General features: G+C 50.6%; 1 protein-coding gene across 1 annotated transcript in view; it reads left to right on the plus strand.

Moving 5' to 3' along the window:
• The window catches only part of si:dkey-82f1.1 (DENN domain-containing protein 2A), a 29554-nt gene that overhangs the window by 6900 nt on the left and 7732 nt on the right, over positions 1-14922 (plus strand). Inside the window, exons 2-7 of the mRNA XM_036517952.1 lie at positions 8199-8297; positions 10136-11143; positions 11958-12085; positions 13962-14077; positions 14314-14511; positions 14800-14893. Of these exons, the coding sequence (XP_036373845.1) occupies positions 8212-8297; positions 10136-11143; positions 11958-12085; positions 13962-14077; positions 14314-14511; positions 14800-14893 (1630 nt within the window). The 5' untranslated portion in view covers positions 8199-8211. The remainder of the gene's footprint in view (positions 1-8198; positions 8298-10135; positions 11144-11957; positions 12086-13961; positions 14078-14313; positions 14512-14799; positions 14894-14922) is intronic.

Raw genomic sequence — 14922 nt, forward strand, 5'->3', positions numbered from 1 at the left:
AGTGCAGCAAACAGGGCCGGAGTCAGGCCCACTCAGAGCGTAGGTGTAGATCAGCTGACACAGGCCTCAGTCCTCCCAGCCAATGGGGTAATTGGTTGCAGATTGTTCTGCGGAGCATGACCAGAGAGCAGCATGAAGCTCTCTCGCCGGGGGGATGGAGCGTGTTGGGCTTCCAGGGTTCTGGAGCTGCTTTTCCCTGCGCCTGCACACAGCTGAAATTCGATCCCGTACTCCAAATGGGGAGAGGAAACCGATTTTCGCTGCCCAGTTCCCCGCTCGTTCAGTCAGTGTTTCACTGCGCGACACACGGACAGAGATTCACTGAAAGGCCGTTTGCTGTGAGTGCGGAGTTTGCTTCGCTCGTTTCGGGGGGGGGGGGGGGTGCGTTCCCCCCTCTTTCCTGGCTGTCTCTGTCATGTTTCCTTCATCTGCTGTGACTGGATTCTGCGCTGCGCCCTAAAACTCGCACGCAGGCCTGCGTGACCTCATTACCAAACCTCTCTCTACCAGGATTGGATGAAAAAAAGAAAAAAAAAAACGTAGTAACTCCAGAAATGCGCACAGTGAGAGCCCACCCATGGAGGCTGTGCTACAGAAACGCCCGTGGACTCAACCAAACAAGCTCTTTTCACTTCTGAAAATCCATGATTACCTCAGTAAACAATGCCTAACGCGAGTGAGTCTCCCGAAAAGACATAAAGCCAATAAAATCTACACAGATCCTGACCGTGGAGCCAGGACTGTCCTCACAGTCTTGTGGAATCCATCCAGTGTAACTTGGTGTTCCTCTGCATGCTAACTGCAGCAAGCTGGGCACTCACTTGAAGCTCTGCACTCTGTCTAAGTCTGAAGCACCGGCAGCCCTTTCAGATGATTGCTGTAGCAAATCTGTAAAGCATTCATGGCACTGCACAGCCACCCCCACAGAACACCAATGAGCGAATATAATATTAGCGGATGGGACGCCTTTACACCCCGAAGAAAAACGCTGGACTGGCCCTTTGTTTCCGTGCTGTGAGAGAGTGAGGAGAGAGGAGTGAGGAGCGAGGAGTGAGGAGCGAGGAGCGAGGAGCGAGGAGCGAGAGAGTGAGGAGGGTCACTCACTCACTGGGGAATCTGTCTCTGTTCTCTCCCGCGTTAGAGCTCACGATACCAGATGAACCGTCCCGTTTGTGAAACCAGAGTCTCGTGTCTGTCACAGTGGGAGCTTTTGATTTATCTGCTGCAGTTTGGGGGGATGGCGGAGATGTACCCCTCAGTACCCAGTTCCTGCCACTGCACCTCCTCCTGACTGTCTGCCTCCCCGCCAAAAATGCAGACCATAAAATATCTGTCTGAGTTGTGCTTGCTATGAAACAAAAGTGGTGGGCCTGCTACTGAGTGGTTAGTTATGCGGTTGTGCACCCTGATTACAGTATATCCGAACAGATTATAATTTTGTTCTGTTTATTTATCTTCCAAAGCGATAATTCATTCATTATTATAGTCCTTTGTGCGGTCGACGCCCATATCCATGTCAATTTCCAGCTGCTTACAAGGAACACAATGGCAAGAAAGGCAATACTGGCACGTAAGAAAATAACAATGAATGCTATCTGAGTTATACATAGAGCCAATTGATAAGAAAAAAAGTCTCACAGAAAATTAATTGTTTTTGGGTTAGCCGTTTGTGTTCCTGTTTCCCAGTTTCTCATTTTTGAGGCTAACCCAGCGCTGTTCCTGTCTCCAGTTCATCCTTTCCCAACGGCTAACAATGGCAGAGCAAGACCGCGCTAGCAGGGGGCAGACATAGCAAGCAGGGGGAGTCCTGTGTGTGTGTGTGTGTGTGTGTGTGTGTGGTGTGTGTGTGTGTTTGTGAGTATATAAGTGAGTGTGTTTGTGTGCGTGTGAGTGTGTGTGTGGGGATGGGTGTGTATGTGTGTGTATGAGTATATAAGTGAGTGTGTGTGTGTGTATGAGTATATAAGTGAGTGTGTGTGTGTGTGTGTGTATGAGTATATAAGTGTGTGTGTGAGAGTGTATGTGTGAGTGTGTGTGTGTGTGTGTGTGTGTGAGTGTGTGTGTGAGTGTGTGTGTGCGCGTGTGTGAGTGTGTGTGTGTGTGTGTGTGTGTGAGTGTGTGTGTGTGTGAGTGTGTGTATCTGTGTGTGTGTGTCTGTGTGTGTGTCTGTGTGTGTGTGTGTGTGTGTGTGTGTGGGGATGGGGTTCCCACGGGCTAGCCGATAGCGCTGTTTACTGTCCAGTGAGGAAGTCGGGAAGGATCCCAGAAGAGAGAGTAGCAGCAGTGCACACACCCGGCTGGCCTCTGGCCCGCGTCCAGCCGCTGCTATAGGATCTGCTTGGGAAAAGAGGGCCCCCGGACAGCCTGCAGAGAAGCCCCAGCTCTCCTGGGGAGAGATACGCACCCCCGTGCCTCCCCGCACCCGCACCCCCCCAGCACACACGCACCTTTCCACACCCCCGTCACCCCCACCACCCCCATCGCTGCCCACTGAAAGAGAGGACCCGAGGGACTGTAATACGTGACGAAATCTGCATGACTGGCAACGGCTAGCTGTGGGCTTCAGGCTTCATTTCAGAGGTTCTTGATCTGTGTCAGTTCTCTTTAGTGCCGCGAGGGATCGATTGCCACAGATAATGCTAAAGATTCGTTAGCGTGTATAGGACTACAAATAGCCTGGTGTGAAAACTTTGTGGTCAAGGCAACAAAAACAAACAATCTCTGTCTGGTATGGCAGACACTATAGCATAGTGGACGCAGTGGATGAACAGCAGGGTAGGGGGTATCAAGGCAACGACTGGTGTTGCATCTGAGGGACCCATAGAAAAATGAGCAGCTCCTACAAGCGTACACGCAGACCAGTCTTTCTGGATGGAAATCACGGACGGTCATCAGAGATCTACTAGACAATTTCTGGATGGAAAACCTCAGACGAGTCCAAAAACGTTTCTGTCTCAGAAAGATTTAATGTGCTGCTGTCGCTAAGTCTCAGAAAAGCCTCAGAGCTGTCCTGTGATGAATCAGTGTTTTGTCCCTGCAGAATGTGGTGTACCCCGGTCACAGTTCTCTGCAGTTTTCCTTTTACACAGCTAAGGGATCATCTATCTCTGCTGGTTTCCATGGCTGCAAGATAATTATTTGCTATTCATGCTGCTGATATAAAAAATAGCATGACATCATTGGCTGTTTATGAGCTGATTTATTCCATTGTAAGTGATATCAGACCCATTGGGCTCGGATGTGGGGTCCAGACCAGACTACCTGTAAAGCGTTGGCCAGAGTCTTTCCCTCTATCAGTCATGAACAAGCTCATATCAGAACGTCAGCCAATAGCTGGGTAAGTTGTGTTGTTATGCCGTACATTGTGTTGCTGATAAAGTTTGTAATGAGCTGCCTGAAAACTTACATTTTTCCTGGATTACACACCAGAGAAAAATGCTGATTCCTCTCAGCCGGCTTGAATTGGAGCATAAAATTGCTTACAGGTGAGACGTGAGTTTTTGTAAGAGGAGCACCTCTGGAAAGTGTGTGGGTTGGAGTCACCCGTGCTATGGCTGCAGATTCTCGGTTAGAAAGCTCTGTCAAGTAAGAAGAGCTGGGAGAAGACAGATAGCAGACAAAGCACAAAGACACACTGTTCGAGTTCACAGGTCTGCTCTCTCCCTCGCCTCGGTAGAGACAGCGGTGGGGGAGAGAGTCTTGGATGCTGACAGCCTTGTGAGGGGTCATCTGTGGGTCGTGTGGTCCCAGTTTCTGAGATTTCTCCTGTTCCTCTCGGATAGGTGGAAATCACAGCACGTTCCCCTCTCTGGACGCTTGCGAAACACATCTGAAAAAAGCATGATGTCATCCTGTCAGTCGTTTCTTCAGGGCTTGACTTTTGTAGGGTGAGATCTTTATGGGAAGCAGCTGTGAGAAACTCTGGGCCTCTCTGAGCCGAGGGTTATACAGAGAGCCCTGCAACAGGACCATGATCCTCTCTGAGCTCTGCAACAGGACCGTGATCCTCTCTGAGCTGAGGGTTACAGGCTTGTATCATACAGCCAAACACACACACACACACACACACACACACACACACACACACGTAAATCTGCACTTCTGAAAGCTCACCCATTGGAGAATGTTCCCCAGGCTTTCTGCAGCGGGGTGGTGGAGCTGAATGTTTGACCTTTGTGACCTGGTTCACCTGGGCTGTGGATGGGCTGTGTTCAGCGCGGAGCAGGACTCGGTCTCTCTGCCTTTGTGTGGCAGCCATTGCCCAGATGGCTGTTTAGTGGGGTGAACTTTCAGAGTGATTTGTGGGGTTGTGCGGGGTCTGGAGCTGAATGTGGAGCCAGCAGCTGGTCAGACACTCCGCAACGCCCCGCTGGGGCTCTCACATTCTCACACACATGCACACACACAGGGACTGCAGTTTCCAAAACCTATAAACAATTAGCATGAACGGTCATTAGCATTGTGTGTGGCATTTTGATACTGTGAAAATTGTGCATTTGTTTTATGAAGTATAATGTTTCTCCATCTTTGTCTGCTGGTAGTGGGCAGACTCCGGCACACACATTGCATCACATGCTTCTTCCATGGTCCTACGTTTCGTGCTTCTGTAGTCAGGGTGAATGTTGGCTGTCGAACCAATCAGATTTCAGAGAGGGGTTTTGGTGGCGGGGCAGGTTGGGGTCATGTGGGTCGCACACCCCGCGATGATTTTATTGGCAAGAGCAGATGGCTTCTTTTCACTCAGTCCCTGTGGAAGTGGCCTGTTCTCTGTGGGTCAGGTTTAACAATGGCAAGTTGGAACAAAAAGTGTCCAAGGCCAAGCATACTCTTCAGTGAAGTTACCCCAGTAACAGCAGTAATAAAAATGGCAATGCTGTCAGATTTACTGTCTGACATGTTGCAGAATTCACTGCTTGTCACGTTCACTGACTCTGAGTCCTAACCTCTCCTTTATTTAGAGCTCTGACTGCTAGCCTCCATTCTGAGCCGCTGTAACCCAACGCTACTGAGCACGCTAAAGTCATGCCCTGCCTCTCAGAGCTGCTGAACGCTGTGCCGTAGAGGACTGTATCTCAGAGTAATCAATCACACTGGCCTGGAATTTATCAGCGTTTATCTATAACTTTTACCCACAGTTACTTGCAAGTGTTTCCACACAAGTATGTTCAGCGAGTCCAGCAGTCGCCAGCGTTCAGGAAAAAGGAGTTTGTGTGTATAGGAAAGAAAGAAGCACTTGCCATTGCTTATTTAGTCAAATTTAAGAGAAATGGTGATTGAATCCAGGCAGGAATCTCAGCCCTGAACCACAGACAGACTGCAACACGTCACCTTCAGCACCCTGTGCTGACAGCTTTTCCACTGAGCTCTCGGCACTGACCCCAGTTCAGCCAACTGCTCGTCCATCTCTAAAGAGGCCGGATTTTGGTTCTGTGGGGGTGTCACCTGACATTCCACCTGGAGTCCTGACCTTTGACCCTGCAACTGCTGCTGCTTTCTCTCTGTGTAACTTCATACTTCTATTTTACTCCTGCAATCAAACCCTCAGTGGTACAGTCCACCCTGAACAACTCAACCCCCTGTACACACACACGCACGCACACGCACACACACAAACACACGCACACGCACACACACAAACACACACACACACACACGCACGCACACACACACACAAACCGTGACCCAGTAAAAGAAATGTAAACGCACATTCTTCGGTTCCACTCACTGGAATATCTGTTCCTAATTCATTCTTTTCTGTTCCTTAAGGGGAAAAAAAGAAAAGAAAAGAAAAAAAAGGGGGTTGATGGCTTTTGCGAGCATGTAAGTCCTCACAGCTGAAAGTCATTTGTGCCTGTGGGCCGGCAGTGCGCTGACACAGCCCCGATTGGCTCTCGCCCTGCGTTTGCTTAATCAAGTCGAGTTAATCATCAGAGGAGAGCGGCCGGGTGGGGGAGGGGCGGTGTGGGGGGGGTTCTGGAGTCGAGTGCTTCTCTGGGAGAGAGTCCAAGAAAGAGCGAGCAAAGCTCTGCTCACATGACCTACTGAGAGGAAGAGAGAGAGAGAGAGAGAGAGAGAGAGAGAGCGGGAGGGAAAGAGAGGGAGGGAGTGAGAGACAAAAAGGGAGAGAGGGGGGAAGAGACGGAGGGAGTGAGAGGGAGAGAGAAAGAGGGAGGGAGTGAGAGAGAAAGAAGAAAAGAGGGAGAGAGAGAGAGAGAAAGGGAGGGGGAGAGAGAGAGGGAGGGGTCACAGGCTTAGCTGGAGATAAGAGAGTAGAGTAGGCCGTGGGGATGGGGGTTCACTCATTAATTAGCAAGCTGAAGAATGACTAACAAACAGGAAGGATCAGACTCAGAGTCATCCTGACAGTGCAGTTCCTCTCCATTCTCCACAGTGTGTCAGAGCTCCGTGCTGCACATGAAAAATGTCTCTGGAATCTATTTTCATGGTAGAAGCAATGCATCTTACCGGAAAGCGTTTTTTTTTTTTTCCAGTTGTGCCAGCAGCAGTTTCATGGTTTATGCATCACTGTGTTTTACATGCATAGTACGCTCGAAGGAGCAGCTCCCAGAGTTAGACTGAAAAAGACCTGTATTGTAGTTGCACAATACTGGACCCAAAGGGTTTACTAAACACATTATTAAGTGTTCTGCAACACAATGATCTGTGGTTTTACGTAATCAGTGTTGTCAAAGGCACGTCCCCAGTTTATGTGAAACCAGCACAGCTGCACAGGGTGAAAATGGCTGGAATCTGCGCTAATTGGGCAGGAATTCCTACAATTCTCTCTGGCCGTGGAGGCCCGTGTGGAGAAGCTGGGTTAGCGCCGGTTTATTGGGGGCGGTTGCTGTGGGCGACATGCAGGAAGCAGTTAACAGTTTCCAGGTTCCTGTCTGTTCTCCCACACCTCTTTAGAGAGCGTCTGTGAGGTCACACGTCCCCTGTGCTGTGTATGGAGAGAGGCAGTGGGAGTTCTGTGGCCGACAGGACCATGTGGGTCAGTGTCCTTTCAGAAATGGTGTTTACATATAGGCATTGAGCACCCCCCGTTTTGTGGACACATGCACAATACGCTTGCTTCACCAAGAGCTTCACCATGGTTAATTCAGTAGATACGAATTTTAATATAAGAAGAGGTGTTGCTGTCAATAAGAGTATTGAAGGCTTTGAGGCTGAGGTTGTTGCCCCCACCCCCACAGGAATAAAGATAAGGAGGAGATCGGGTGGAGGAGAAGGAAGTGGTGCGTGGGGATTGTGAGAGTTTGGAACTTTGACTGTCATAGTGTGCAAGGCCTTCACAGGACAGAAGAACTGGAAGTGTGGAGCAGTGAACCAAGTCTTTTTTTACCGACATGTTTGACAAGCAGACCTCACAACGCTGTGACCACAAAGCTGGCTACATGACTTCTCTGACTGACAGCCCAATATTCCACTGTGTTCTGTGAACGAATGTGAAAATATTCGGAGCGAAAATTTTTACCATCAGCTTGTGATGCATTTCTTTTTTTACTCATAACTCGAACCATCAGCCTGGACTTCTGAGATGTTGCTTGTTGCGTAAGACGGATGGTCAGTAACTTCATATGCAGGCCACTCTGAACTGAATGGCCTCTTTGATCTGGAAGGCTGTGGATATTCCCGTGGTCTTGTTCTCCCTCTGAATGAGGGAATTTCCAGTGTCTCACTCTGAACAGTTCCAGCTGTTTTACACATTCCTCCCTGAGTCTGAGCGGGATTGAGTGCCTCACAAGCCTCTCTCTGACGCACAGGGGAGTGGTGGGGGGGGGGGGCACTCACAGTGCAGACAGGTGTTAGCGGGATACCTGTGTGTGAGGAGCACTCTGCACACCTGACAACATCCACACCACTCTGTGTGCGTATACTGCTTATCTTCATATATATAACAGAAAGCCACAGCTCCCTGTCTGTCTGTCTGATTGACCGATTGTCTGCCTGTCTGTCTGCCTGTCTGGTTGACTGATTGTGTGTCCATTAGTCTGTCTGTCTGTCTGGTTGACTGACGGCCCGCCTGACTGGCCATCTGTCTGCCTGTTGGTCTGTCTGGTTGACTAGTTGTCTGTCTGTCTGTCTGGTTGACTGACGGCCCGCCTGACTGGCCCTCTGTCTGCCTGTTGGTCTGTCTGGTTGACTAGTTGTCTGTCTGTCTGTCTGTCTGTCTGATGGCGTCCCTGTTCCCTCAGGAGAGAGTTGAAGATGCCCGCTGCTAGCACAATGACCGGTGGGAGGGCTCTGCTGCTCTGTACAAACGCTGAAAACTGCATCTACCAAACCGCCAACGGGTGAGTGGCCACCAGGCTGGTGGGGTTCATCACTGTTACTGACCTCCAGGGAAAAGAGTTTTCAGATTTCTGAAAAGTGTTATTTTCCCTCTCTGTTTCCACAAGTTTGTTTTCAACCCAGAACAGTCTACTGATCTTGAAAATCTAAACTGCTGTTGAATGTCTGGTGTTTTTGAGGAAGGCGTTCAGACATATGAGACAGTATGCTCGGGAATTACTTTAACAGAAGATTTGAGTGTGAGTATAACTCTGCATCACAGTGGAGTGATTTCTTTCCAGTCTTTCACAGTGAATTATCAAAGAGGGTAGCGATACCTCTAATGGAATGGTGACATAGATCAGTTTCAGGAGCTGCTACTTAAAGCTTTATTAACGGGTACTGGTACCAATAGGTAAGGCGATATACCCAACATTTATCATACTTACAACCAGATCAGTAAACCTGGAAGGAATACCCATAACTCCACTCATAAACTGTCTCAAACATATGTTTTCCCTCTAAATTATGTTTACTACCCAGTAACTTCAGGCAGCTCATACCATAGTGAGCCGCAGAGTGATACCGTAAACACTGCAGGTGAGAAAACAGAGAATGAGAATTCATGTTCTCATTCTGGAGATATGAAAAGGACTGTGGAAAAGGAGATAATCCACGGTTTTATCGGCCTGAACGCTTTTCACTCTAGCCCCCTCCTGCAGCGACTGGCCAGCGTGTCTCTCGGTTAATGCAGCTGGTGTGGAGTGCTCCGTTTCCTCTTCCTCGTGGCTGAAATAGCCCTCCTCCAGCTACCGCTTGTGGTCTCGACCTTTCAGCGAAGGGGTCTCTTCCCTCAACAAGAACACAGCGATAAGAACCCCCCCAACGCCCCCCCCCCCCCCCCCCCCCCCCCCCCCCCATCCACTGTCTGCATATCCTCTGCCACCCACCCCCAGCTCTCTCTCTCTCTTTCTTCTCTCTTCCTCTCCCCCCACCTTTTCCAAGCCAAGAAGTTTAACCTCATTTCTGTCTCTAGTGCTCTGTAGGTCATAAATAATTTCTCCCCACCAGAAAAAAAGACTAATAAAAAAACAATTTAGTCTCCGGAAATGTTTTTGCTACCTCAGTCTAAGAAGTATAAAAGTGTTTAAATGAAATACACCGTAACTGGGCTATAGAAAATCTCTCCAATGCCTGCCGTCTCTGCATAGCCTTACACATTTTATCAAAAAATGTTCTGAAACATTTTCAGTGGCATTCAGAGTTCATATTTCCTCCATTTGTTTATTGAAATGAAAGGATTTGATGAGCTGTCCCAAACCCACAGATCTGTTTATTTACTGAAGCAGCTAAACACAGCAAAAGAAGGGCAGTCCCCAGCCTGCCCTGAAAGTTAGTGTCCTCATATGAACACTAGGGGGCAGATTTTCCAATGCATAAAAGGCTAAATTGCTTTAAATAGCTTATCTAAAATAGGAATTTACCTTGAGGAGCAGACACCTCAGTCCCAATGGAAGCAGCAAAGCCCAGACTGAGCTATAGATTGTCATGCTCCTACTGCATGCCTCAGATCTGTGAATGGCCGTGCTGGTTGCCGTCAGCAACAAGAGGTGTGCAAAGAAGAGAAACAGGTAAAAGTGAGCTGGAGTGAAAGGTGAATGGAAGGCCTGTCAGCTGATTGGGGAGATGGAAGTACAAAAGTCCAGGTTTCAAGTCATGCAGTCGACGTCACGTACCAGGTAGTGGATACGATAGAATTTGGGAAATGTAGGGTGATCTGAGCTCGATGTGCATGCAGGGACGCAGTGTGTGGGTCTGGGAGAATGTGACACAGGAGTGTGGTTTGTGTGTCTTTGTTCAGGCTTCAGTGCTGCGGACTGAAAATCGGGGAGCCTCCTTCTGGGGTCTCCCAGTGGCCAGACCCGGGCAAGGACGGGGAGGCCAAACCCCACTTCACCCCCCTGCACAGTCTGAGTGACAGTCCACGGTGCACCGCCATGCTCACCCACAAGAGGGCGACAAACATTGACCCGCGAGCCAATGAGAATGGGCTGCCGGGGGGCAACAAGCTCTCCAGAGCCCCCGTGGGGCTGAAGAACAGCGCCAGCATCCGGGACAAGATCTCCCAGTGGGAGGGCAAGAACGAGGTCATCCCGACACCCCCGCCACCCTGCCCACTGGCAACCGCCAAAGAGCTGGACATCGTGAGGAAGAAGGACACCAAAGCCACGGAGATCCAAAGGGGGGAGAGTAAGAGGTTAGTGAGCTGGGAGAGGCAGGACTCTGGGAAAGAGAACGCAGGAAAGCTGGCGGATTCGAGGCCTGTGTCCCCCGATGGGACTGCGAGGGAGAGGGAAACGGTGTTGGAGAGAGGGAGTCACAGGAAGCCAGTGGAGGCTCTCCAGGACAAGAAATCGGTTTCCACTCGCATCCAGAAGCTGGAGCAGGCCATGAAGGAGGTGCCCAGCAAGAGCTCTTTGGTGTTACCGGGAAACTACTTCTGCCCTCCTCCCAAGGAGGAGCAGGATGGGGGTGACAAGAAGGTAACGGAGCCCATTTTTGGGACCCTGGACGTGGTACGGCCACCTGGGGGGCGACCCGGGGGGCGGCGAGGGCGGGACCGGGATAACGTGTACACTGAGCCTGGTACACCCACCGCCACACCCTCCATCAACCCCCTGCCCAAACCCCAGCGCACCTTCCAGCACCACACCCCCGACGGGACCCCCAGCTCTGGCCGCGGGCTGGGGAAGGGCAGGAGGAACCTCCCCCCTCTGCCCTCCATCCCACCCCCACCTCTGCCCACCTGCCCTCCCCCCGGGGTGAACCGCAGGCCCTGGGCAGACAGAGCCAGAGACAGCAGCAAGAGGTAAGCCGGGGGACTCGGGGAGGCGAGCAGGGAGGGTGTTTTCCCGTTAAAAACAGACTTCTTAAATGGTACCACAAAACACGCAGCCACTTTATGCTGGGTACAAAAGAATCCAAGCTTTCATTTTACAAGGTTAAGCAATTGTCTGTTGCATGCACTTGAGAAACTTGACCCCATTTAACTTCTGCTGAAAAAATGTGCATCTCTGATGTGCTACATGCCATACCTTAACTGGTGTTATTCCTGTGCCAAATGTTTCAGCTAAGCTTTTGGAAGGCTTTTGTGAAATCATTGTGTCTGTGAAGGTCTTAACTGCTCGGTTTGCTAACTTTCCCTGTGGAACAGAGATAGCGCTTCAAAGTGTTTAATCTTGTCAAGTCCTGCGCAGTAAGATCAAGCAGATGTGGGACTGCTTGTTCAGAGTGCACTCACAACACTTGAAAAATAACTAAACACACTTAAAGTAGTGACTCTGGTGTTTGGTATTTAAACATCGAGTGCTTCTTACCTTCTTTAATGACGTTATGCTGTGTTCTGTGACTTGGAGCTTTAGGATGTTTTCAGCCCATCCACAGGGGAATGATAGCTTTGCCTGTAGAAAACATTTCGGCTTGCTGTGTTTTACGGTTAGCACGGACTGAATTCACACGATAGCCTTCAGTGTCAGGAGAAGTGTTTGCATATCAGCTACTGACTTACAGAGACAAATATGTTGAACATGATTTTGTCACAACCATTTAATCTGATTTGCTGTGGACCCCTGCCGTCTCGGCCCCACGCTGACCCGGCCACTTTGTGCTTCCTGTCCCCGCAGGAAGTCGTATGAGTTTGAGGACCTGCTGCAGTTGTCCACAGACGGCTGCAGGGTCGACTGGTACGCCCAGTCCAAGCCATCCCTCACGCGGACACTGTCCGAGGAAAATGTGTACGAGGACATCCTAGGTAAACACCCGACTTCAGGGGCCGAGCAGGTGAACCGGACTCCTCTCTGTAAACTGTGACCTGGTACTCTGGCAGGACTGGTCAGGATTTACGGTTTAGGGAAGGTTATTTCACCTGCTTTTACATGCAGGTAATGGTATTCTTGGTTCTTCTTCCCGTCTTGTTATTTTTCTGTGGTTTCATCAATGAGAGTGACCAAGTGCCAGATCAGGCCTGAGGTGTGCCACTGCATTCTTTTACTGTCGTTTAGCAGACACTCTTTTCCTGAACGACTTACGGGCATGTGGGTTACAAGTTTACCCATTTATACAGTTGGATAGTTAGGCAATTGTGGGTTAGGTACTTTGCCCAAGGGTACAACAACAATGTCCCAGCAGGAAATCGAACCAGCAACTTTTCAGTTACAAGCCCTGCTCCTTACCACAGTACCACAGTCTTGTCCATTCAAATCCAAAGTATTCCACAGTGTTTTATAACACAGCAGGGGGTCAGAATGAAATGTTTGTACATTGGTTGAATTTGGCTGCAGATGCATAGGCTGTGTGTAAAAGGTTTGGATAACATTGAAGATAATGATTGCTTTCACTACCAGGGGTCTTACAATGTTGATGACTCCAAGGACAGAAAAGTGCCTTTGTATTCATGGGGTTAAACTATGGTCAGTGAGCCCTGTACCCATTATTTACACATACTATACTGATGCGCAGACATCTCTGGGCTGTGCTGTCCAGACTGGGTCCCCCAGACGCCCAGGTACCTGTGAGGGATGTGATCACATGACCGGGTGCAGGCATGTGTGAAGCAGAGCAGTTAACGGTTACCACGGTGAGAGAGACAGTGAGGGATGTGACGGATGGAGGTGCTGATTGGCTATGTGAGGATGCAGAATCTGGCCTCCCAGCACACTTTCTGTGTGGGATTGTCAATCAGTGGGAAGGACATGACGTCCCAGACGCTAGAATCAGACGTGTTGTTTCAGTCTGGGAGGTGCACTCACTCCGGGAGGGCTGGGGCTGCTCTGAAACAGAGACAGAGCGCTGAGAGGCAGACATCCATGACCGAGTCTTTCCGCAAACTCTCAGTAAACACCATCCTCAAAGCCATAACTCACAGACGGATTAGAGCGTCAGATGGAGCAAAATCACGGCCTATTTTTCAGTGGATGAGAACTGGATGTCCCTCTGATATGTCCCTCCTACAGCCAGCATCTGGTAGACTAATTGAAGCAGGAGAAGGGGTGCATGTGTGTGAGGGGGCACTGGGCCAGACAGAGCGTACCTCTAACTCAGTTTTATCTGCACAGAGGGTGTCCCTGTCAGTCCTGCAGCGCGGTGTCTGTTCTGTGTGTGTAAATCTGCTTCCCTCTGGCTCCTGCACACTCCTGCTCGCTCGTACCAGCAGCGACGCCGAGGCCCGATAAAGATGCTCCGTCCTCTGGCTCTCCAATGCACATCTGGAGCGAAAAAAACATCCACAGCGTCAGTCAGGCTAGGACAGTGAGCTGGGGAGAGTGGCATCGGGTTTCATTATGAACCTTTCATCATAGAAAAGATGGGCACAGATCCCCTGCCCAGTGACCAGATAATTAGCTGAGTGCACTTCATAATGAAGTTCTGTCTCTGCCAGTGCCGAAGCCACAAGTGCTTTGCGGGCACGTTATGAACGTTCTTCAAAGGGCGTCTCTGAAACAGAACATCTGTAGCTAGCACAGCAGCACAGACAGCACTGGAAGCTCTGAGATTTGGGTGTAAGGAAGTCAGGAGCTGGATATCTGGCGGGTGATGTAGGATATCTGTGACGAGACGTTAATGATCAGCGGGGCCTGCAGTGCTTCGGAGAGATTATGTTTGCTGTGTTTTTATTGTTCCCCTGGCAGATCCCCCTTCTAAGGAAAACCCCTATGAGGACATAGAGCTGGAGACCCGTTGCTTTGACAACAAGAGCCCCCTGCCGCTGTCGCCCCCATCCTCCGCCCCTGACACCCCCACGAAGGTACTGCACCCGGACGCTCTGCTGCATGCACACTCACACTATGAGGCATGGGTACGCATTTTTCCCCCTCATTGGGAATAAAGGTGCTCTGTTAGGGGGATGTCTGACGTCCCGAAGATGCTTCGCTGAAGCCCAATGAAGCAAATGTATGTGAGCTACAGGAATAGTGCCCCGCTGCGGTGTGCCTGACGCCCCCCCTCTCTCCCCCCTCTCTCCCCCCTCTCCCCCCCCCGCAGCTCTCCTCCAAACCCAGCTTCTTCAGGCAGAACTCAGAACGCCGCAGCTTCAAGCTGCTGGACCTGCGCAAGACCAGCCGCGAAGGGGGCATAGCCTCGCCCTCCCGAATCAGCCCCCCCTCCACCCCCAGCAGCCCCGACGACACCCCCTGCCTCTCGGGGGACCCCTACAACCGCAGGCGCAGGAAAATCCCCCGGGTAGGTGCCGCTGCGGGGCCAAAAACAGGGTGGGGCAGCAGCTGGTCTGGGAATCACAGGGTTAACGTGCGGTTCGTGGTTTAGGACCACTGCAGAGATATTTTATTTTGCCTTTGAATGCACGCGTCTGGGAATGTTTTAGAGAGGAAAAAAATGGCTTAAAAATAATATTTCTTCCAGTTTTCTGTCAGCGAGGGCTCTGAAAGCGGAGTGTAGCTGCGCTCGTGGGGCAGGGGGAGGTGGTGGAGATGAATTAGGAGGGGTAAGGGTGTTCTTGTCTGCCTGCAGCTGGTGCTGAAGATAAATGGCATCTTCGAGGCCCGCAGGGGGAAGAAACGCGTGAAGAGGGTGTCTCAGTCGGCCGAGTCCAGCTCGGGGAGAGGTGAGCGTGAGACCCCGCAGGGCCCGGCC

This window comes from Megalops cyprinoides, chromosome 23, assembly GCF_013368585.1.
Source record: "Megalops cyprinoides isolate fMegCyp1 chromosome 23, fMegCyp1.pri, whole genome shotgun sequence".
Classification (NCBI taxonomy): domain Eukaryota; kingdom Metazoa; phylum Chordata; class Actinopteri; order Elopiformes; family Megalopidae; genus Megalops; species Megalops cyprinoides.